General features: G+C 36.5%; 1 protein-coding gene across 1 annotated transcript; it reads right to left on the bottom strand.

The window, feature by feature from the left end:
* Nucleotides 1-3070: 3070 nt before the first annotated feature.
* LOC121429766 (methylcrotonoyl-CoA carboxylase subunit alpha, mitochondrial-like) lies at nt 3071-25628 on the bottom strand. Its single transcript, XM_041626973.1, has 17 exons — nt 25536-25628; nt 19437-19495; nt 18934-19076; nt 17385-17480; nt 16335-16456; nt 15757-15904; nt 15026-15147; nt 14179-14290; nt 13155-13236; nt 12397-12524; nt 10653-10836; nt 9783-9892; nt 8460-8676; nt 7732-7868; nt 5660-5803; nt 5080-5253; nt 3071-3516 (listed from the first exon to the last, which is right to left on the bottom strand). Exons 1-17 carry the CDS (start codon nt 25568-25570, stop codon nt 3412-3414), a joined length of 2118 nt encoding a protein of 705 aa, XP_041482907.1. The 5' UTR covers nt 25571-25628; the 3' UTR covers nt 3071-3411.
* Between the last annotated feature and the right edge of the window lie 128 nt (nt 25629-25756).

Below are 25756 nucleotides of genomic sequence, written 5' to 3'. Positions count from 1 at the left end.
TTCTTTCAAATTAGCGATTCATTGAAAACCATTGTGTTGCGAGGCCCTGGTCTTACTACAAACTGCTGATTTTGTGGATCAGTTGAACATCATCAACAAAATATTGAGCAATGATTGCTTGAATTTTTCTTATTCTAAAAGGAATGTTTTGTACATGACAATGTGTATTAAATTAAGGATCGACAGCACTCGATATATATAACCTAGCAAGAATGAGTTAAAACTGATTATTTCAGTGTGTACTTGTATACCGGTATATACCAGTTGAAATTTGTCGTACAGGCGTTTTTTAAATACTTGCAACTATGGTGCAGTTTGTCATAACAGTAACTACCATGGTAACCTTGATTATGATTGGGTGCTGACACAGCTGAGCATGTTGCAGTGTCCCGTGGCATATTACACAAATATACCAGGCTGTAATAATTCCCTCTATGCTTTCCAAACAAAGGCCATATATTTGTTTTATGTCCCACTTTAGTAAGTTAGAGCAATAGATCTTGATATTCTAGTTCTTGAACTCGTAATTCATCCATTTTTAATCTAAACCAAATATAGATAACCCGCTGTGCTGATTGACCTACTTTTCCTGAGCCCACACACACGGCGCGCAGAACGCGGACTAGTTGCTGCGCCCTCGTGATCTGTGACGTTAATGATGAAATACATGTAGTGCACTATTCCATCATTGACGTCATGGAATAGTAAATTTTCTTCAGTGGGCGTTTCATTTTCAACATCATCGCAAAATAGTGAGAAAATGTTTGATTACATGATGCTATTTAAACCAATCTGCACACAGGATTTAATTCATGTACATGTAGGATATAAAAGGTACTATTTTAGTAACTTTGCAATCCAATGGTAACAATGCTCATCAGCCAATCAAAATCAAGGATTCCATGAAGGATTCCATGAAAGATACCATTGGATGGCAACGTTACCATAATATTAACTTTTAAGCAAAGGGGCGCTGATTTGGTAGTTACTGTAATGGCAAAGTTTCCAATGTGACTGGCGGGCAATGACAGTACTGTATTTTCACATTTCCCTTCTAAACTAAAGCAAGAGTCCATTCAGGTATTCATCATTCTTTTATTCCATTTTATTGTCTGTATCATACATAAAAATAATACACCCGTGTCCATTTGACCACCCAATGTACGTACAACTTACAAAATATAGTTGCTTTCTCATTTACATGTTGATGAATATTCATATATTGCAGCTTGTAATGGAATATTTTCATCAATATTATAGAATGGTACTCATTGCAATATGCTTGACAGCTTTGTTTCTCTTTGATATGAATAGAATAGATACAGTATTTTATACTTTTACAAATTCAAGCTGGACCTAATCTTGGTTATTATCTCAAGTCCGTACTTCTATACAAATACAACTAGATTGTTGCTGGGATGTACTGTGGTGTCTGATAACGAAAATGTCAAGCATGAACACATCCCGTAAACATGAGCAAGTCTATTCAACGCACATAGAGCTCTTTTTATTAGTCTTTTCATACTGCTTTGGAAGCTCATTAAATTTACATTTCATAAATAACTGAGGTCTTCAGATCGATGCGATCACTTTGAAATGTTTATTGAATGTAGCATTTACATGAATATATATTAAATATGAATACACAGAATTGAAAGATTTTAGGGAATAGAATTCCCCAATATTTGTCAATACAAAGAAAGGACCCCACATGGGTATTCAGTAATAATGAAACTTTGGTATTTGCTGAATTTAGCCTTTTTACTTCAAAACAAAACCAACACATCTTTTAGATAACCATATCTGAAAATTGAAGGCTGACTAAACAGAATTACATTGTTTCTTTGTTTATTGGAAGAATATTAAATTGAAACTTTTCATCAGATTTGATAATGAATTAACCACCATATACCAAATATCATGACAACTTCCATGAACAGACAATTTTGAGAAGGTAAAACATAGCCTATCACAATATAACAATGGTGATGCGTGTTTAATATCATCCATACACTAAAACTGACACAAGATTGCCATGAGTTAAACTACAAAAGGCAATAAAACAAAAAACCCATTATCTGACACCTGATGTTCCTCAGGAAAGGATTGTAAAATATTCAACAAACCACCCTTTCCTTTTATCACTGATTACTGCCTGAATGCTAACCATGTGGCAAAATTGTGGAATGTGAACATTACTTAAGGTTCATTCACGGGACATTATATTGCCTTATCACAAATAAAAGGGAGGTCATCAAAAACCTAGATATGCAATATCAATCAGCCTAAATATTTCATATATGCCATTTCTAGTCCATATGAAGAATACATACCTTCAAGAGTATTTACACGTCAAATTAACCTATTTACCATACAACCCTTTAGAAATACATGATTGTTTTTTTTTTTATATATAGAGACCAAACAAACGTGCAATGTAGTAACTCAATATGGCATTGTTGTGAAACCAACCTGCAGAGCTAGCTGTGTCTTTATATTGCCTGGGTAGATTGGACTGAACATTTTGCAATTGTGCTTGATCTGGGGGCCCCCGTTTCATAAAGAATTACAACTGTTGTACGTTTGCCATTAATGGCAGCTACCATGGTAACCTTGATTTTGATTGGCTGCTGAGCCCTGTTGCCACGGTAGCTGCCATAATGGCAAAGTTACAACAGTTGCAACTCTTTATGAAACAGGGCCCAGATCATCTCAACTATAGATATCCAGGGCCTGTTTTACAAAGAGTTATGATTGATCCAATCAATCATAACTATGGAAATCCATCAGTGTCATAATTTTTTTCTACAATTGTGCACTTTCGTGTGGGATTGAAATGAATCCAATGACCGGGGTAATAATATGCTGTAACGCGCTTTGACCCATTATGGGAAAAGCGCTTTTATTATTATTACAGGATATTTGCACAATAGCCTTTGTAAACTAGAGAAGCACAGTGCATCTTTAAGAAAACAACAAATGCATGAATATACATCAAAGCTAGAAAATATTTTGAACAAGCATGCATAATACATGAGGACGTTGCTGGCCGTCCATAGTTGTGATTGATCGGATCAATCGCAACTCTGTAAGACGGGGCCCTGCTGATCAATTCAAACTATGGAAAGTTAGTTTAAATATGCATTGAAGACTGTTAAGTTGTTGGGCCTTTCATAGGTGAGATTAATCTGATCATTCACATATTTTTATAAGACAGGGCCAAGAAATACCACAGCTTACATCTTGGTCTTCACACTGACCCTCCATCGCCAAAACGTCAACCAATTGCACTCTTATTTATCCACGCATATCGCAATACTGCTAATGCTCAGTAATGTCTTCGAACTAGTACACAACTTTGATCCCTCATATATCTAATTTTGATATATATTCATTTTAAGGGAAGTTGCTTTACTTGTCCTGGTAGGCTACTAAGGGGGCGTGTTTCTGGACGTTGTCACCCTTGGCAACCAGGATCCGGTCGATGACGCCGTCCTTTGGTGCTCGGATCACATACTGAAGGAAGAAAAAAAAAACAAATGAAAGAACAGGCAGAAAATAGTTGAATTTCATGTTTAACTTTAGATAAATGTACAATGGAACAGTATACCATCTTCCCAAGAAAAGATAGATCAATAATAATTCAACCAGCGGACTCCCAATTTAAACTTGATTCTTATTCTCTTTTTTTTCCATCCAGTATTTTTTTTCAATCTGAAAGCAATTTTAAGATGCAAGCTGTGACCTTTTACCTATGTGCTCTGAATTCATACTTGATAAGTATTTATGAATGAATGAATTTATTGAATTTTGACAATCAAAATAAAAGTGTACAAAGTAAACATATTATGCAGTGGAGGGGATAACAAAAGTAAAATTACTAAAACATAAAATTATACATTTCAATGTAATACAACAAAAATTTTCACTAAGTAAATAATTCACAATTAAACATAATCATGCATACATTCACACAAACACACACACCCTCGCACACATTTATACTTTATACACATGCAGGAAAATCCTATCTTTAATCGCGCTGTAACAAAAAGTGCCTATATCTCTTTTTGAATGAGTTCAATGTTGGCTTTTGTCTTACACATGTAATTACTTCAATATTGTTCCAGATTTCTGGACCTTTAAAGGAAATATTTTGAAATATTTTAAAATATTTTGAAATATCAAAAATAGTTAAAATACATCCCACATTGTCACTGCATGGAAAACGATTCAGTTCAGGAGACAATAAATGGATAGATGGAAGGACAACTGATGGGACAGGAGCAATGCTCAATGCCCCCCCCCCCCCCCCTGCCCAGAATATTGATTGCAAGGACATGACCTTTATTATCATTTCAGTCAGCATTTTCCCTCTTACTCAGGTTCACCTACTCTCATGCAATGACTCTCCCCCCTTTGACTTCTTTCTGTCTTAGGCATCCTCTTTTAGACCAACCTTACCATATTCCTTCCTCATAAATGTTTTTTTCTTTATTTCAAAAGGCCTGTACTCTAAAATTTGCTTATCAATTGACAAGGTCAAATTCTGTGCTAAAATATGGTAAGCCAAAAAATTACAAAATGATGTTTACTTTGGATGTTTCTCATCTATACTGTGCTCATTCCTCATGTTTTTACTCTTTGCATGCTGAATTATTTTTTGGGGGAAACTAATAATTGTTTCCATGTTACTTTCTTTAATTCAAGATTAACATATTGTACCATTGATAGTTTTTATTATATATAGATGTTATCCAAGAACTCTTGCCTTTTATTAGATTATCTAATTCGAAGTTAGGGGAAAAAATGATTATTACATTTGTTGAATTTAATTGTTCAAATGTGCAAGATTGCAACATCAGCACGCAAAGGGTTAAATGATGAAGAAAACTATTTACATTATCATTCCACGACAGTACAAAATGAGTTGAGTGTCAAATGAGTTGACAAATTGAACTAGCAGTCTTCCACTGTAGGGATTTATGTCACAATTGGCTATCCATAGTCAACAAATTTAGACTAGATTTTACATTAACCCGAAGTTCCGAATACAGGCCAAAGAGCATTTAAACTGACCTCCATCTTCATCGACTCCAAGGCCAGGAGAGGCTGTCCTTTCTCGACATGATCACCTGGGTTCACGTAGACGTGGGTGATATCACCGGGCATAGGGGCAAGGTCACCGTGACCTTGAGAGCCGGACGCCTGCATGAAGTCTGGGACTGGTTTGGTTACCTCAACACCTCCGATCTATGAGAAAGAGGGGGGGAAAAGAAAGAGAGACATGAGTGATATTATGGGGCATAGGGGCAAGGTCACCGTGACCTTGAGAGCCGACTCCTGCACAAGGAAGTCAGGGACTGGTTTGGTTACCTAAGCACCTCTAATCTAAGAGAAAGGGAGAAAAAAAGGGAGTGGAGAGAGGAAGGGAGAAAGAGAGAAAAAAAGAAGAGGGAAAAAAGGAGAGGAAAAAATAGAGAAAGACAGAGGGAAGGAAGGAGAATGACTGCCTAGAAAGTGACCATTTCATTGCTGTATGAGAGCACATAAGATGAATAAGACTTACTTTTAGTAAACAAAACAATTATTTAAAAAGAACAAATATTAGCAATCAAACTTGAGTTTCTAATTTTCAAGAGAGGTTTAGCAAACTTACATCCTCTGGTGAAAAGAGGTGAATACTATCTTCATGCATGATGACAGTGGATGTAGTCTTCTGACCGTCCACTGTACTGGTCATCTGAAGGGCATTACCCTGGCCGGTCAGTGTTCCTTGGACATTATAGGAGGCATCTCCAACCTACAGGGTGGGGAAAGAGAACATATTCAAAACGCCTCAAAATAATGCAATAATCTTAATTTTGTTCATTGTGCCAAGATCAAAGAGTTGAAAATTGTATATTTGTATAAAGCAATAATGTCAGAAAAACTTATCTTTTTTTTATTTTGGCATTCTTATACCCGATCTTAGTAAAGCATGATGAAAAACATTCACGATTGAAATTTGGTGGAAAACTTTCCATGGGGGGCCCCCAAGAATGAGGTGTACATCTACTTAGCCTTAGCCCCTTTAAAAGCAGTGTAGACTGGCCTGGAACCAAGCCAATTTTCACTGATTTAAATGGGGTCTATACAAATAAGTCACACTGCTGAAAGGACTATATAATACTGGTGGATATTTCATAACATTGGGTGATTTCAAGTACGGTGTTCGGTTTTCGTGTTGGTGTTGAGAGCGTAAAAAGGCTGCTGAACCGAACTCCAACATCGAGCTGAGTTCAGAGGAGCGATACCGATCGCGTTATCGATATCCTATGACATCACGCCTCTGCGCTGCTGATCATCACAACTTTACGCAAGAAATTTTCGACGACGAAAGTGAAATCGGGAAGAAATTGCAGTAAAATCTTATCGTACAGAATGCACAGGTTAAAATCACTGCAATAATCAGAAAGCATGAATATTATTTTTCATTAAAATGTGTAAAACTCTAATGATTTGCGCTCATCTTAACTGTAATAGATAATTTTACGGGGGTGTTTCATCGTGTTCGCCTCCTGTTCGTGAACTACATGTACAGTTCATCAACACCAACACCGAACTTGAAATCACGATTTTCCCAATCCCTGGGGGTTGGTGTTGGTGAATAGGGAAATTGCACGTAGATCGTCAACACCAGCTGTAATGCTCAGTTCAGCAGACGACATTCAACACCAGAGCTCAACACAAACTGCCGGAAATACGTCATATTTTCCGAGGTCAATCCCAACACCAGCATGATTTCAAGTACGGTGTTGTAGCTGGTGTTGGTGTTGTCCCAACACCAACACCAGATTTCAACACCGTACTTGAAATCACCCACTGTTAGTTACATGCATGACTGGTAACCTCTCTGTTACTAACACAACAGCTAATAAAATGTCGGTCGTAAAGTTGTGCGTTATTTTCCGAAAAGCTTTATGAAACATCCACTTTTCTCATCAATGCTCATTCTCATCTCCAGCCCTTCTCCTATCCTCCGCTCATTCTCTTCGTTCCATCTTTACATCCATCCAGCTTCTCAGAGTATCAAGAGCGAAGTTGGCTCAATCGGTAAAGCATCTGCCTGTCGAACCAAAGATCGAGGGTTCGAGTCCAACCCGGGCGGATGACTGAAGCCAGTGCGTTGTATGTAAACGTCTCTCCCCTATTACAGTGGAAAACACTCCATCCCTCGGATAGGGCGTTAAATATGGAGGCCCCGTGTAGAGGAGTCTCACAAGGAACCCATTGCACTATTGGTATAAGACTACACTCCCCAATTAGTTATATCAGGAGAGACCTGCGAGTCATAGTGATTCAGTTCACTTTTTGCCTCCCAGGCACAGGTGACGCCAAACAAGTAAAAATAATCCATCCTCCTCCCAGCCCCCACCCCCACACACACATATTCATCCTTAACACCCTCTACTCCCCGTCACAACAGAACCAAGTATTGATATTTTCATATTCATACCAGATGGTTGCTTCTGATGTTCAGATGCGAACCCAGTGTCTTTACAAATGTCTAGTGATCCTTTCTTGAGGTAAGTTACGCCCACCAAATTTTCATTGGTGTGGATATAGCTCCCAAGAAAGGTTCACCGGTCGTTTGTAAAGTTGCTCATAACTACCAAACAGCTTTATGAAACACCCAAAAAATTCAGATCAGTGCAATTTTGTGTTGTTCAGTTCCATCTCCCTCCTCACCTTAACCGAGTAACCTTGATCAGAATGGTATGTGACGGTCGCTTCTAAATCCGTCTCTCCAGACTTCAACTTCACTCGCCTAAGCATTTCATCATTCAACCTTAGGCCATTGCCCTGACTGTAAGGTGAAAATGGATCTGCAAAAAAATAAAAGAACAAAAAAAAATTGTCAAGTCCACATCAAAATAGGATTTGATGGATGTGCATCTATCTGTATCATAGATGAAGTTAATAGCGATGGTGACATGGGGAACATAACATAAATCTTAACAGCAAGTGCACAAATTATATTGAATACCACAGACAGATCTAGGGGAGAGGGGTCTTGCCCCCCCCCCACCCTCACTCATTTATAAGGGGTCAATTTTATTTTTGCTAATTTCTCATCTATGGTGGTGACCTTTCACTTCTTATTTTGTTACTTACCCCATAACCCCCTCTCCCCCCCCTGAAGATTACCAACACAGATAAGCAAATGTGGGACAGTTCATCATTATTATCTAGCTTTACAAAAAGACCCGGCACCTGTCCGGAATGCCATGCCCACTTTGTCTATTTCTTTACAATTACACATTTTTACCAAAATCATCATTCATTATTCATAAATACAAATACTTGGGTGGTCATTTCCTTGCATGCCGTTCAAATTCACTTTTAGATTGCTACCACAACTGGCATTCGTATTCCTTTAACACCCATATTCCATGTGTTAACAAACTCTGTCTCACCGCTACTGTCGAGACCTTCCACACTGCTACACCTCTGCTCGTAGAGTACCAGAGCTAAGACGGCCCTGCACAGTGTCTGGTCATTGAGGGCGCCCCGCTCTGGAAACAGTTCCTTCTCAAACTGAGGAATGAAGTCGGTGTGAACGTGACCTTGGCCGAACTCCGGATGCTTGGCAAGGTCATCAAGGAATCTGATATTGGTCTTTAGTCCAACAATCTGAATCAGGGATCAAGGAATACAAGATTTGCAATTGTTTTACTCATTTCATTACTAGAGCACATATTTGATTATTAAATGAAATCAAAATCTTTTCCTAATTTAAATACTGGAATTCTTTTGTGGGAGTATGAGTTTTTGCTCATGCTGGCATGAGCAAAATGCTGATTCTGATGCTGATTCTGATGCTTAATACTCATTTACTCATGTTCTTTTTTATCATTGCTAATATTTCTCTCTTATCCTTTTTTTTGCTTCTTAGGCACTCTACAGAATGGATTTGGTGTTCTACTAATCCTGTTTATTATTATTATTATTATTCAAATGAAAGCCAAATCTATTTGGGCCACAGCCAACTGTTTAGCTTGGGGCAAAATATTTAATTTGAAGAAGTAAGTCTTGCATAATCTGGTCTGAAAAGTTGCTTTGACTTGGGGAATATTCAACATATGGAAGGTCAATTTATGCAAGTTTACCCGCAAATGTCTTATCAAACTTACCTCCCATCTTATCACCAAAGAACATTTCTATCTAATTAATCGAATATTGACAAATTCTTTCAATGAGAAATGGACCTGCCTATTCCAGAAGCAAACAGGTGTGTGTTTTATAAAGCTGTTCATAAGTTACGAGCGGCTTTACTTGCGACCGAATGGTGATCTTTTCTTGTGCTATATGATACACACCAGATTTCCAATGGCATTGACTTGGTTTCTAAGAAAGGGTCACCAGTCATTCATAAAGTCGCTAGTAACTTACAGACAGGTGGGTTTTTCATAAAGCTGTTCTTATCCTAACAAGAGTGACTTTAAGAACGTCTGGTGATCCTTTCTTGTGGTAAATGGTATACACCGAAATGTTTATTGGCGATGGCTTAGAGCAAAAGAAAGGATCGCTACTCGTTCTTCATAAGGGCAGCTATGCACAGAGGGTAGGCACTGGAGCACCCGTCTACATAGCTGCAGTACTTTAGTACCTGACTGCCGAAATCTTGAAACTCGCCGGTAATGCTGCTCGTGACAACAAGAAGTTTAGTTTGCTATAAACTTACATGCGAGAACAGCTTTAGGAAACGGCCCCCAGGTTAATTTGGATGGAAGACATACCTGGTAGTCATGAAGACACTTCCTGAGTTTATCTAGAGCACTCTTTCTATCATGTGACCACACTACAAGTTTAGCAATCATTGGATCATAGTAGGGGGTCACGTCATCACCTGATAACAGAGAATACGAAAAAATAACACACTGTTTTATATATATATATATATATATATATATGACATACCATATATCTAACAAATATTATCAAGAAGGATTGGTGAGATGAAAAACAATCATTGTTTGCAAAAAAAATGTTTTCATGTTATTCAGGGAGAACATTATTGAAAAAGTCCCACTGCAAATAATCACACTACAAATTATTTTCATGTCATTTAAGATGAATATTATTTTTTTTAAATGCTGAATAGAAATGATTGTTTAACATTAAAGGCAAGTCCATATTATGAATTAAACTGAAAATTTTCTGACCAAATCAAATTGCATGTTTTCACCATCTTTCTTGTCAAGTGTTGAACTGACGGACAGTAAAGAGCCAATAAATAAAATATTACAAAAATAGACAGTATTATGATACATCTTTTCAGATTTTTAGGAGACCAACTGAAATTGTGCAGCATCAAATTTCTTAAATAAGTTGTATAGAGAATAGTACAATATGCCATTGGTAGCACATGGCACCAAGCATCCCTATCCACACTCATCTCAACATTCATCTGTGTGAATAATGCTACTAAATGCCATTGTCAGCAAATAGCACAAAGTACCCCCTGTCCACACTACCAAAGATTTGAAACCACTTCATACACGTACCTTGTCTCGTAATTCAACCGTGTGAATACATAAATACCATTGACAGCACATGGTACTAAGCACCTACTGTCCACACTACCAAAGATTTGAAACCTATCCTACCTTGTCTCACACCAGTCTCAATCCTTATCGACTCATCTGCGCTCGGGGTGGCTAGGTGGATGAGGGGACCGGCCCCGGGGAGGAATCCATTATCGGGATCCTCGGCGTAGATCCGAGCTTCAAAGGAGTGTCCGTGAAGACGGAGGTCATCCTGGGTAATTGGTAACGTTTCTCCTGCAGCAACCTGAACAAGATGAAGCGAGTGTCATAGTATGAAGTGATTGTCACTGACTACTGTTACAAGCTACTGAAATCCATGCATCTGATTGGCTGAGAGCAAACTAGACAGTGAAAATCACTACAAAGATGATTTATGAAACACTTCTTTTGAATAGACTGATAAATAAGTCTATTTCTGTCAGGGATATGATCCACTGAGACTTTATCTGGCTCCGCGATATCCCCTGTCAAAGGGCTCGTAATGGCAGAGGTTTGACTGACGCTTAACTACAGCGTCTATGGAGAAAAGGGTGTCCTAGCGCACCATCCTCAATTACTGCTTAATTCCCAATTTTGATGGGCAAAAAAAGTAATAAAGAATAAAAACAAAATAATAATGAATATAATCAGCTTACCACCTTCAGGCATGAGACAGAGAAATTTGAAAAAAAGAGGAACTTCACGGCCCCCCTGGGGGAGGGTGTGGGAAAATTTTGGAATTTAAGGTATGCAAAACCCCATTTGACTGACAAATTGTACAAAAAGCTCTCCCTGCCTCTTCAGCTTTCTTGATGGTATCACCTAAGCGAATCTGAACAGTCGAGGAGTTTGTACCACTTGCACCAGACGCCACAGGCCCTGTAGAAGTCGATTGGCTTGAAGACTTTGTCACCGTAGCTGACTTTGCAAGCTCAACTTCATGGTCCAACCACTGCCATTTGAACTTGTTGGAGACATCCTTGTCAATATCACTAACACGAGGGTCATTCTTCTCAACAGTCTTCATTTTGTAGTTGAAGAAATTACACCACACACCCTACAAATTCTTGTAAAATCCACGATCATCCAACTCAAAAACGCTGTACGTCCGGTCCGTATCACTTGCATTCAATGTAAACAAATACACACGTGCATGTGTTTGCTTTTTTCATTTTTTTCCTAGAATTTCAAAATCCGCGGAAATCCGCCGATCCGCGGAGAAATCTCATGCCTGCACCTTTCCAAAATATTTGCTGGAAAATACTGAATTTTTAAGAAAAATACACATGGTCAGGTCCTTTCTTTAAAGTTTGATCGTTCGTTGTCATTAATACAGATTGAGTGTACGAACATGCCAGCCAATCACATTTCAACATATATTTCAGAGCCCTATGGCCATCATCAGTCTTTTGACAAAGGAGATACCGCGGAGCCAGACAAAGTCTCACCGGAGCATATCCGACAGAAATAGACTTATTTATCGGTCTACCTTTTGATAAGATCAGTTTTTGGCAACCGTCTCTGATAATAAAAAACAAAAAGACAGATGGACAGACAGACATAAAAACAGACAAACATAGGAAGGAGGGTGCTACAGGCAGATTAAAACAGATTGAATCCATAGTCTTACCTTGACTTGAAATTCTACTCAACTAGATCACTCTCAGTAACAATCTTTGACATCACATACAGACACAACAGACGGACAGACAGACAGACACTTTCGCGAGCTCTGCATGGCATCTGGTCTGGCTAACAGACACACAGACATACAGATGAGAGGAAGGTAAAGAAAGAGACTAAAACAGATTGAATCTATACTTGCCTTTAGTTGCCACTCGACTAGATCTGTTTTGGTAACCATCTCTGTAACAGGGTGTTCGACCTGGAGTCTTGTGTTCATCTCCATGAAGTAAAAGTTCTGCTGTGCATCCATGATGAATTCTACGGTACCTGTGAAGAGAAAATAAAAAAGCTTAGAAATAATACCATTCATTATCAAGAAAGAAAAAGAAGGAACAGAAGGGGAAAATGAAGATGAAGAAAATGGTCTATTTTGTTGGGAAAAAATTTAATATCACAATTTCTTGCTGATGGTGTTTTTTTTTATTACAGATAATCTGCATCAAATGAAAAATAGCCTTGGAACGAAAATCATTTTGTAATTCTTAGGGCAAGGCTAGTTTGGTCATAGAGTGCTTCAATTGCTCCAATGCCATTAAGAAAAAAACAACTAAAGGGGCATCAAAAGTCACCTTACTCAATATGGGGGGATATGTTATGGCTGGGACCCAAAAATGAGTAGAATCCCCCCCAAAAAAAAAATATCAAGTAGAAGTGGTTCCTGTAGAATTGACCTACATGTAGAACCTTGAATAATCAGACTTTTCTAGCCAAAAAGTGACTGACCTGGTGGGTGTTTCATAAAGCTATTCGTAAGATACGAATGACTTTACGCACGACTGGTGATCCCTTCTTGTGCTATGTGATATCCCTATGTAAATTGAGATATGATCTGAGAAAATGTTCCAGTCGTGCGTAAAGTCATTCGTAAGTTTACGAACAGCTTTACGAAACACCCACCTGCTCCTACATAGTTGACAGCCCTTGCAGCTTGTACAGCAGCTTCTCCTATTCTCTTTCTTACTTCTTCTGATAGATGAGGCTAAAAAAAGAAGAGAAAACAAAAACATTGAAACTCATTTTTAATGTGCAGGATTTCTTTTCATGACAAGGGTTGATGGGTGGTGTCACAAGAATGATTACGACTCTGCATCTCTGACTCTTTCCTTCTATTGACTTTTTCATCCCCCTTCTCTCCCTCTCTTCTTCTTTCTCTCCTAAACCATCACCCTCCCCTTCTCACTCACTCTCTCTCTCCCCCCCTCTATTTAAAGGTCAAGTCCACCTCAGAAAAATGTTGATTTGAATCAATAGAGAAAAATCAGACAAGCACAATGCTGAAAATCTCATCAATATCGGATGTAAAATAAGAAAGTTATGACATTTCAAAGTTTCGCTTATTTTCAACAAAATGGTTATATGAACGAGCCAGTTACATCCAAATGAGAGAGTCGATGATGTCACCATGGATGTCACTCACTCACTATTTCTTTTGTTTTTCATTGTTTGAATTATACAATACTTCAAGTTTTACGAATTTGACGATTAGAACCTCCTTGCCTGAAGCACAAAATGTTAAAATAATGGAATTCCACGTGTTCAGGGAGGAATGAAACTTCATTTCACATGACAATGACGAGAAAATAACAATATTTCATATTTCATATAATAAAATACAAAAGAAATAGTGAGTGAGTGATGTCATCAACTCTCTCATTTGGATGTAACTGGCTCGTTCATATAACTATTTTGTTGAAAATAAGCGAAACTTTAAAATGCCATAACTTTCTTATTTTACATCCGATTTTGATAAAATTTTCAGTGTTATGCTTGTTGAATTTTTCTTTTTATTCAAATGAAGTTTTTGTTGGGGTGGACTTGTCCTTTAATCTGCATTCTTTTCCAAACCATCTTTTCTAGGACCCCCTACCTCTCTCTCTTACGCTCTCCCTCCCTCCCCCTCAGTCCCCTCCCTCTTGCTTACCGCTGGTGCTTCTTCAATAATCTTTTGATGTCTTCTCTGCACACTGCAATCTCTTTCAAACAGGTACACATAGTTTCCATGCTTGTCTCCAAATACCTGAACTTCAACATGCCTGTTTAATCAAAATGAGGAAAACAACATTTTGTCAAACATTATTTACACTAGAATTAATTATTTATTTCAAAGGGATATTTCTGTTGATTTGGGGTATTTAAATGAACTGGGGTTAATCATATTAAGAGGGGGGGGGCCTACAATTACCCTATGATGCACTTTCCAAAGTCAGTTGGTAAGGTACTGTTTCTCCCTTGGTGAGGCCCTAGGCCAGATACCCCTCTCTGGTTGCGTACTTTAATACAAGCATTCATGCCTAATAGCAGTACAATAAACAAAAATAAATCCTCATTATTTTCTTTTGATCTTGATTCAAATAATATCAAAATATACAGTAAAAAAAAAGATTTAATAATATGGCAATTCCATAAAATAATCAACCTTTTAGTACATCCGACCCCCAGGTGAGGTAAATGGGTACCGGTAGGAAGTTATTCCTCAAGAAGCTGTGTGCGCTATGAACGCCTAACTTAGCCGGGTAATATAGGAGCACCTTGAGCACCTAACAAGGGGGATATGTGCGCAATATAAATACCCTATATCATTATTATTTTTCTAAGGTTTTACACCACTTCATAAACTGACCCAAATTTGGTCATTCGAGAGCATTACAGACTGTCAAAAGAACAAGAAATCAGAGACAGAAAATTTCATGAAGTCCCACATATAGGAGGTTGGACGTACATATTCTATGGAATCGCCCAATAGTCAAAGGTCAAATATTTCTCCATACCTTGGGGTCTCAACAAACTTTTCAACGAGCATGATGTCATCATCAAAAGATTTCTTGGCCTCTCGCATAGCCGACTCCAAGGCCTCATCAAAATCTGCTTCTGTCTTCACAATACGCATACCCTTTACAGAAAAATATGATATAAAAAATATGATATGGATAAAAGGATAATAAAAAAGCATGATGCCAAAACTATCATTAAATTCGGATGTAAAATAAGGCAGTTATGACATTCAGAGTTTTAATAATTTCATAAATAGCTATATGCACAACACAGATGATACATGTATGCAAATGCGAGAGAGCCAATCCTGTCAGCTTTTTTTTACATGATATTGTTATTATTGTAACCTATTGAGATTCAATAAAGAGGGTCCTTCATGTCAAATCTGCAAAACCTGAAATACGATATAACAAAAAACAAATGAAACAGTCTAACTGTGACATCATTAATCTCACTAGCAAATTATCTGTGTGGTCCAAATTACTGTTCTGTTGGTTTTTTTTATTCATTTAACATCCCATTTTGTAGAATTTTCATTCTTAATAATCATAATAATAACATGAATTATAATACTTGGGTCTATATAGCACATTTCCCAGGAATACAAATTATGATGTAGGCAAGTTTATGAGTTTTTATATTTCTATTTTTCTCTTTTATTCAAATTAACCTTTCTGGATGGCACATTTCTCCTAAAATATCAGGTTTAAAAAATGTATTGACTGACCTTTCCTCCACCACCTCTGACAGCCTTCAGCATGACGGGATATCCTATACGCTCCGCCTCCTGCCTCAATCTCTCTTTTGATTGGTCCTCGCCGTGGTAACCCTCAATGATTGGCACGCCAGCTGCTGACATGATGTGCTTGGATGTGCTAACATTTGGAAATGAAATCATTCAATTGATTAAATGAAATCAATATCCCAATATTCATGTGCTCTTAGCGAATTCGATGTACGGACTTCAGTTAGCATATAACATCTTCCAATGAAAGCATCATGAAAGACTCCCCTGTAATCAGTGGCGTTGAGAAGGCGTAAAAGGAAAATCTAAAAATTCACGAGTGAGCGATGCAAGTCAGCAAAAAATTCAGTTTTTATTAACTGAAAATCTGATTCTGTGATATATTTTGACCTAAATATTCATCAAATATGAATAGGTTTCCACCTTTTTTCTTTCCTTTTCTTTCTATTTCTCCTTCTTTTGCTTTCTTGGTTGTGGGACTGTTTTGAGGGGGGTGGGGGTCAGAGCCCCCTAATCCATACACCAATGCCTATAATCAATCAGTGAAACCTAAGCCTTACCTCTTGATGCCCATATCCCTGATAGCTGATGACGGTGGTCCAACAAAGATAACACCTTCCTTGTCGCAGAGGTCAGCAAACTCTGTATTCTCTGAGAGGAAACCATACCCAGGATGGATGGCCTGAGAAGTCAAGAGCAAGGGGAATCACTTTATTCTTCTTCTGATTAAGATGATGATGTAGATGATGATAATGATGTAGATGATGATGGTGATGAAGACGATGATGGTTATGATGATGATGGCGATGATGGTTATGATGATGATGATGATGACGATGATAGTGATGAAGATGACGATGATGGTTATGATGATGATGATGATGGTGATGGTTATGATGATGATGATGGTGATGATGATGACGATGATGATAATAATGAGGTAGATGATGATGATGGAGATGATGATGAAGATGATGATGTAGATTTTGATGATGATGATGATGTAAATGATGACGATGATGGTGATGATGACGATGATGATGACAATGATGATGATGATGATATAGATGATGATGATGGTGATGAAGATGACGATAATGACGATGATGATGATGATGATGAAGATGATGATTAAGATAATAATAATGATGATGATGATGATGATGGATGATTGACAATTTTCCATCTAAAAACATTTTTATGTAATCAAACTTACCTGACACAATATGACATCACATACATGTATTTCAGGCCTCTGAAAAGCATATAAAGTGTATTTTCACCACCCACTCTGTTGAATTTTAAAAGCTAATTCCTCACTTGTCATAATCCATAGCTGGCAGGGTTTCCATTTTTCAATATCACTTTAAGCACCGATTTTGGGTCTTTAAATACAATAATTGGTGTTTTCACCAAATACAAACATAAAGTGCCATCATGACAAAAAGACAATACTGTACCAACCTTAAATGAGATGGAAACCCCAAAATGGCATGAATACCTGTAACTATTCATTTGCATTAATGCGAACAGTTGGTACATTCCAATTTGAGAAGAATTGGTACTGGTATTACAATGAAATTCATACACCAAACAAAACAATAACTGACCTGAGCACCCGATGCCTTTGCCACTTCTATGATCTTCTGTTTGTTGAGGTAGCTGAGCTGAGAAGCGGCTGGTCCTATGTGATAAGCTTCATCAGCCTAGAAGTCAAAGATACAAGAGGGATGACACATTAGCATGGAAATAGAGTCAAAACTACAAGCACATGTTTTATTTAAATCCTCAAAAGAAAAATCATAGGATTCACAAAGAGCATAGAATTTCACAGAAAAATGTATTTTAGGCCCCCCAAAATTAAATTATGAAAAGATGCAGTAAAAATCATGAAAATGCAAGCAACATACAACAAAAGAAAACCATATATCAGAGGAATTTCTTGCCAATCAAACATCTTTTAAATGTATACCATGCATTCATCAAGTTTTTTCTGCATACTGCATTTTATGAATGTAAGCAACTTCATATATTTTCTATATATATTAGATTTTCACTATTTTCATGATTTAGAAATATCAATGCAGAACACAGATATATAAATACTCAAGACATTAAAGGTCCTATGACACCAATTCCATCTTATTCTACAATGTAGATACATATTATTAGGTAGTTTTACTTGAAAAATACGAATTTGCCATCGGTTCCTGTGTACAACGAACCGGTGTTGAGTTATTCCATGGAAATGAACTTCAACAGGAACGCTCACTAAAATTTTCGAAAGAGTCACCGATCGACCTGTCAATCATTGTGATGTCATCGAAAGCAGGTTTTCCCAGCTGTGCAGCTGGACCCCTAGTTATTGTACACGTTCCTCGTGTAGTTGTTTCGACCAAGCTCATCCTTGACAGATTTTTTAGATTTTTTATGAGGTTTTAATCATTGCTGCAGCATCGTCATCAGCTGTGTCTGATTCTTCAGACTTTGAAGATTCAGGTTCGGAATATTATTCCAGCAATTCAATTTATTTACTTTGTATCCACACATGCAACCACAATAGGCACTTCACACTCCAAACGTCAACAACACTCAGCAGTTTCCTTCCCTGACGTCATAATTGTCACGTGATATACGAAACCCAAATCGGGCTGAATTTTTGTGGGCGGGGCGAATTTGGCTCAATTTTCAATATAAAACTGCCTCTGAACCTGATGTGGGATGTTTTTCGGGTAAAATTTTGATGGAATCATAATCAATAACCGCTAAGCTAACAAATAAATCAGCATCTTTGCTGTATTTCATGGGACCTTTAAAAAAAACATGACAGAGTGTTGCAAGAATTTTTTTTTTTTTTCAATTGATTATGGATATAATTTTCACTAACAGTCTACCAGAAGGATTTGCAATCAATTGCACAATATATGATTGATTTTCGGCCCTGACTCAGAATCAATTCAAAGTCTTGTAATGCAAAAGAATACAAAATAAAGTTGTGCAAATTTATGAAACTGTGATTAACTGAAATGCCAAGAAGGGCCTGTCAAAATCATTCAAAAAGTCGAACTATAATATCAGTGAAACATAACCTAAATATAGCGCATAGAGATTACCAATATTATGCGCTATATAAGTACAATATTATTATTATATCCTTACCATGGCAACATGCATGGAGTTTCTGTCTGCATCGCTGTAGACTGCAACTGTTTTAACACCGAGCTTCCTAGCTGTGCGGATCACGCGGCAGGCAATCTCACCTCTGTTTGCGATCAAAACCTTGCTGATAGATGCTGTAGAAACTGAAATTGATACAGGGGAAAGATTCACTAATCATATAAATGTAGCTGAAATTGATTTAAATTGCTGTCAAATTGATTTTGTGATTATTTGATTGGTCTATGGCTATCAAGAATAAATTGACTACAGTGGTTACTGACTCGCCCTCAGATTTGTGAGGATTTAACTTACATGGGTTCAAGATTACACATTAAACCAATAGATATACATTCATTTTATAGGAGACACCTTTGCAATTTATCTTTATATTGAATATTTAGCAATAATATATGGATGGTGATTATCAACACAAAAAAATGAAAGTTTATTTTTAAATAGACCAGGTTTCAAGCACAGAATGCGCTATCAATTAATCTTTTTACCTGATCTGGATAAACATCCTGCTTGCCATCCTAACTTCCTGGTCAACTCTGCAAATTTTCTGAAAGAAAAACAGAAAAATCATGACAATCATGGGTATATTATAGCTATTGATTCCTGACAGCTTACTTTGTTTAGCTATTAAAAAAATCATCAGTCAATACCACTTAAAATTAAAAGAAGCCTTGGGAAAAAGCATTTGGATCATTTTTCTAAGGTACTTTAAAAGAATAGGAACACAAATTTGATTTAATTTTAATCATAGGACAAAAATGTGATGAAATTACATTGCCCCGACTGGAATTTGAACCCAGGACCCTGGCTTGCATGACCAGTGCTCTACCAACAATTTGTGTTGGAAAATTTCTATTAAAAAAAAGTGAACAGCATGAAAAATTAAATAGAGCTTTCCAATTACTAAATAAACAATGGTTTTGATGTGTGTGTTTGTTAATGATAATACATTTTATCCTTCTCTCAAAGTTCAAATTTACCTTAAAAAAATTATTCATAATCGTTAATTTTTAAAATAAATTCTGTTCATGATTAAATTCAGGTTACATTTAAGTACCAAGCTAGAAATTCATGAAAAAACATTCAAATGAACTAAAGATAAACAAAATTGCAATCTGTAGATTATTATCATAAATAGTTGCTAACAAGAAAGTTTGGGTCATGATTGTTACATCAAAGCCCGTTAGTGACAAGTCTCAAATGCTCAATTTTACAACCTGTGCTAAAATCTCTCAGCATTTGATGCAAATGATGCACATGATATGAATTTAGTGTTTGATTTGTATCTTATCAATATTCAAGATTTGTATTGTTGGTTGATGGGGTGAACTTTGATGTTTACTCTTCACATGACCAAGATATTGATTAAATTAATTACTAATTAGCATCAGGGAATAATTTTCCTGATATTGCATCAGAATTTGCTCCACATTTCGGAAAGACTGCTATGCATAAATTCTTTTGTATAGCATATATTTACATAGGACTGTACATTACTTAGTTGAGAGCTTTCTCTTATGACCAAAATTCTATTCAAATTTGTAAAGCAAAGTTATTCCCTGAGCATCTACAAGACATGGGTGGCATGTAGCTGTTGCAAGCAAATGAGAGTGATGGAATCAATCAGGGTTACATTGCTAATCTAACAATTTCTACATATGTGTAGGTACATGTAGTCTAGCTACTTTTTCAACTGAAGTAGTCTAGTCGTTAGGTCACTAAACTGTGAATCATAAAGAAAGGGGTACACACATTTTCTAAGTCCTCATAAGACTAATATGACTATATCCACTGGCCCATTACATGTACCATTGGCCGTTCTGTATCACCAAAATAGGTCCTCAGAAAAAATGCACCCCCAACACTAAGATTTTTTAGTGCTCTCATTGAGAAGAAATCAATCACAATCGTAGTAAAAGACTGATCATAGATAAAATGTGTCAATGTGGTTTAGTTCACCAAACTTTTCAAGTGGTCTCTTTATTCTTGGAGTGTGTGATATCAAGCACATTTCACTAGTGCATGGTTATTTGGGAAGACACAGTTATTCTATCAAAATAGATCTACACCTATATTTAGAGCCTACATATGATAACCTTTTGCCATGGTAAGGGGTTCTGAAGCTGGGCACTCTATGTGCACTCAAGATTTATATAAGACTGTTCCAGCAGTCCAAAAGTCAAAATTTCCATAAAGGCTGCAATAATAATCACAAAGAGCATAAAAATTGCAACTGTTTGCAGTTTCATAGTTCTTTCTCATTTTCCTACAATAATATACCAGTAAATAGATCCTAGAAATTAACGCACAGCAACCATCATTAATTTGAATGAGAAATAAAGTGTTTAGCATTAGGACCCTTTTTACATCCAATCCAAAATCAAGGTTTTCAGAAAAGGTTGGACTTTGAGTTAGCGAGTATTAATCTATTTTCTGCTTGGCCAAATGATCTTTAGAATATTTCAAACCATAAACTGCAATTAGACAAGCTCTCAAAATATCCAATTTGCCATAGCATTGATCATTTCAGAAGGAGGTACACATAGTTTTACCTTGGATAACATTCACCTGGTTTCAAACATTCTTCTCTTTCAAAAGAGAAATCTACCCCCAACAAAAACATGACTTGAATAAAAAGAGGAAAATCATACAAGCTTTAAAAATATTGATGAAAATTTCATCAAAAAGGGATGTAACATAAAAAAAGTCATGAAAATTTAAAGTTTCAGTTGATTTCACAGAAAATTTTAATTGGATGTCCCAATGAGGGAGTCCATGATGTGACCCACCCACTACCCTTTTTTGTGAAATATGAATCTCATTTTTTCCTTAATGTGAAATAAGGTTTGACTCCTCCTTGAATATGTGGAATTGCCACTTTTGCAACCTATTGTGATTCAATCAAGATTCCTCCCTATTGTAAAATCTGCAAAATTGAAAATGTAAAATTCATGTCAATGCTCTCATTTGCTAAAGACTGTTTTGTGGAAAATTAAGTCATCTTTTAAAAAATATGACATCCAATTGTGACGAAATTTTCAGCATTGCGCTTGTTTGATATTTTTCTATTTATTCAAATATAAGTGTTGGAGCAGGCTTGCCCTTGGCTTTAACCTATATGTACTTCATATTTTTTATGGCAATGCAGCTCTGATCATCTGCATAGATAGAGGAGGACCTGAGCATGAGTGCAATCTTACCAAAATTTGTCAGGATCATGGCTACAAAATCAATCAAATTCTTATTTTATTACTATGTAATGAAAACAAGTAAAGTTGACTACGATCTAGATCTACATCACCAGTGACATCAGTTATTTCCTAACATTTATCCAAACAAGTCAAAACCATCATGTAATGGTCATCTTTTTTTTCTCTCTCTCTCTCTCTTCCCTACTTATTTCTTTCTTCTCTTTGTTTTCTGTTCCCTTCTCCTCTCTATTATTTTTACATTTCATTTCCTTTAGCTTCAGTTGTTTGGCTTTAAATTTCCTTTCCTTTCTTCTCCTTTTCTTTCAGTCATCATCATTGTTTGTTTCTTCTTTTTTTACTTCAAAGTTCTTAAATCTTCTCTCTCCCTTTTTTTTTTGGGGGGGGTTGATCTGCTTCTTTCAAGATTAATGATTTTCGCAGATAATAGGATATTGCAGATATCCCTGCAATAAAAGGAGGAATGAGATTAGAGTCTACAGCCATGTGACCTGTTGAAAATTGAAATTCTCTTTAGCTCTATGAGACTGGGAAGCTAGAAGTGGGTCGGTGTCGCAGCCGTCCTCATCACGTCACTCTGTCCCTAGAGCATAGGCTAGCAGTGCATCAGCTAGAAGCTATAGCGCTAGGCAGCTAGGAAAGAAAATAAGTGAAAAAAATAATTGTTTCTTATTGTTCTTATCCAACATTACAGACGCTACATTGGCGAAGAACAATAAGAAACAAGATGGCAGAGTAAACATTTTAATTCTTTAAATTATTTGTTTCTTAATTAAAAATAGAGATTGAAAAATGAAAATTTTCTTGCCATATTAATTTCCACCAATAGGGCGTACACAAAAATATGCCCATAATTCAAGATTTTGAGCGCTCTGGTGAATACAAAAATCATTCCCAAGTTACTTATGAAAAATAAATTGCAACTGTATGGAAATTAGTAATTTTGGTCACAAAAGTGATATTTTAATGATTTTTCAAAGTGTGTGTTATGTACAGCATTGGCATACCATACTCCTTAGTCCTACCTGTAGATTCCCCACAGGCAGGATGGTTGCAGTGAACAAGTGTCAAAGTGACACACTGACAGTCAAATATGAACATGAAGAAGCTCTTTCAAAAAAAACCAAAGCTCCAAAAAGCATGCAAAGGTAAAAGTAGCAATTCTTGGCTGGTTGCCAGACCAAGAAGAAGAAGAAGTTTGAAATGATTGTGGGCATTAACAGAAAGACAAGAAAGACAAGTTGAAGAAGCGAGCGCGCGAGCGAGCGCTAGCCCACTCATTCAATGAACAAGGTTATAATATAACGCGCTAGCCTAAATTTTTAGGCAAATTGTAGCTATATTACATGATTTTTTTTTTTTTTAAATACAGACAAATTATACATCACTTGAAAGGTTTTTTCAAGACAAATTCAATGGTGAAGACCAAATTACAATTGGAGCACCATAACTGAAGATATGGCCTCTTAAAGGGACGCTATACGCAGAACTTTTCTGCCACCCAAGACAAGTACCCATTGGGTGGCAGATCTACAGGTACTTGTAGATCTAAGAAACTTCCATACTTTTTTTTCATGTAGGTTACTAAGTTAATTTGACTAAAATGCAACACAAGAGGTGATCTTGTAGAGCATGGCTGTGTTACCTTCATATTTTTCTTATTCAAACAGCTTCTATTTGTGAAAATATAGTAAGATAACAAATTAGAATAAGACAAGAGAATTGCATGGAATGCTTTGTGTTGTTAAAAAAAATTAATCAACTCTTGGGGGTCTCATTCCTCAACAGACTTTAATCAGAAAATAAAAATGAATGTCCCACTATACTTCCCGGTATCTGTAAGATTTATATCATTCAAAAGTAGAAAATTAAGTTTTGCAAGTAAATTTTTTTTTTCTTTCTGTTTGTCCATGTTCACTCTGTATTCTGTATAATTACCATGATGTCTCTTTTTGTTTGCAGATCTGAGAATGCGAGATCAGACAGCTGGAGCTGCAACAGTAGCTAGAAATGTACTCCACTGCTTAGAATTATAGAATATATTAACATTAAATATATTGGAATATATAAAGTTAAAAAGCAAGTCTCTGACATTATCTGAATTTCTACTACATTTAAAATCACATTTACAAAATAATCTCCCTCCTAGTAAACATAATAAAACAGGGACCCATTATTGTGTACATCATGTGAATAATAATTGATGAGACAGCTTATTGATATGATGACACAAAACAACAGAATATAGATATAGTCATGTATCTATTCATTTTAATACCAGTACCAGGCAGCAGTCAATGCATGGTCTGCGCCTGTACACCATGAAAAAAAATGAGACTGGAATTAAACGTGCTTTAATTCCCGCCTGTTTTTTTTTTCTTGAAATATTAAGTTGAAATTATCATTAATTTATCATCAATACACATAATTCATGCAGAAATCAAATGCACAACTTATCACCTACAACTAATTTCAATGGGTTTAACAATAACATACATGCATCAAGTACCACACCCACGGCCACCACGCCCACTCACTCCTTTCGGTCAGCCATGGCACCAAAATCACACTCTAGGCGGCACAACATGGGCTTGCATTCGCCTCTTGCGCAGCTATGCGACACATTCTTATATATCAAAATTAGATTTTCTGATACAAATACACTTCAAAGAATTAATTTATATCTGATATTTGACTGTTCCCTGGGAAATTTTCTGTTTATACGGCTTTGAAGTAAGAAAATAGAAACACGATTTACCATAAGTGTCCAAAGAACTCCTTTTTGTAACGAAAAACATTGCCGACATTGAACTGAAATCGTCACTAACTTGTAGAAGAAAGTCTGCCGATTTTAATGATACATAACACATGGTTATTTGATGCCCCTAGAGGGTGTCAACAAGTAAAAGTAACTTGCAAGATTAACCCGGTTCTGGAGTCATATTTTCCAAAATGGCGACTTCCATCGTGTGACGACGGACAGGTGGTGCTCTCAAAAACGGCCTTAAAAACAACATTTTGGCGATGCAAATGTGAGTAAATTGACTAGAAATAAGAAGTTTAGATATAATAGAAAAAGATCGTAACATTTTATGAAAAAAGGATTTGAAATGTTGATACACTGGCTCAATGAATTTTGCCCATTTTGTGTGTTGGCAGAATAGGAAATGTGTTAAACGCGAACCCGTTGCGATCGCTACAAATTGCAAGGCTACGGCTTAGGCCTAGGCCTACACAAATTTATACATGTGGGTCTACATAAAAAATATGGCGAACTTCTAATGCGTAATTAAATAAAGTTTGCTTGTGTAAACCAATATAAATACGGTGTACTTATATCTAATTTTACCAATGCTTTTCAAAATAGAGTAAACATACCTCGAATTCAGCTGCAATATCAGAGAAGAAGCCATTTTAACGTTCTTTCCGAAACACGAACCAGCAAAAATTCACAACCTCGTATGTTAAATGTTACTATTTATTGATTTTGATGATAATTTGAATTCAAGAATTTTCCCAAGAATACCTTTGAAATTATTTAGGAATTTATTTTGTAAATTAAATTGATTTTCTCATATTTTTATTTAAAAATGCGAAGA

The sequence above is a fragment of the Lytechinus variegatus genome, chromosome 16 (assembly GCF_018143015.1).
Source record: "Lytechinus variegatus isolate NC3 chromosome 16, Lvar_3.0, whole genome shotgun sequence".
Lineage (NCBI taxonomy): Eukaryota > Metazoa > Echinodermata > Echinoidea > Temnopleuroida > Toxopneustidae > Lytechinus > Lytechinus variegatus.
Note: the sequence above shows the minus strand (reverse complement) of the source record. Positions and strands in the feature narration are given on the sequence as shown.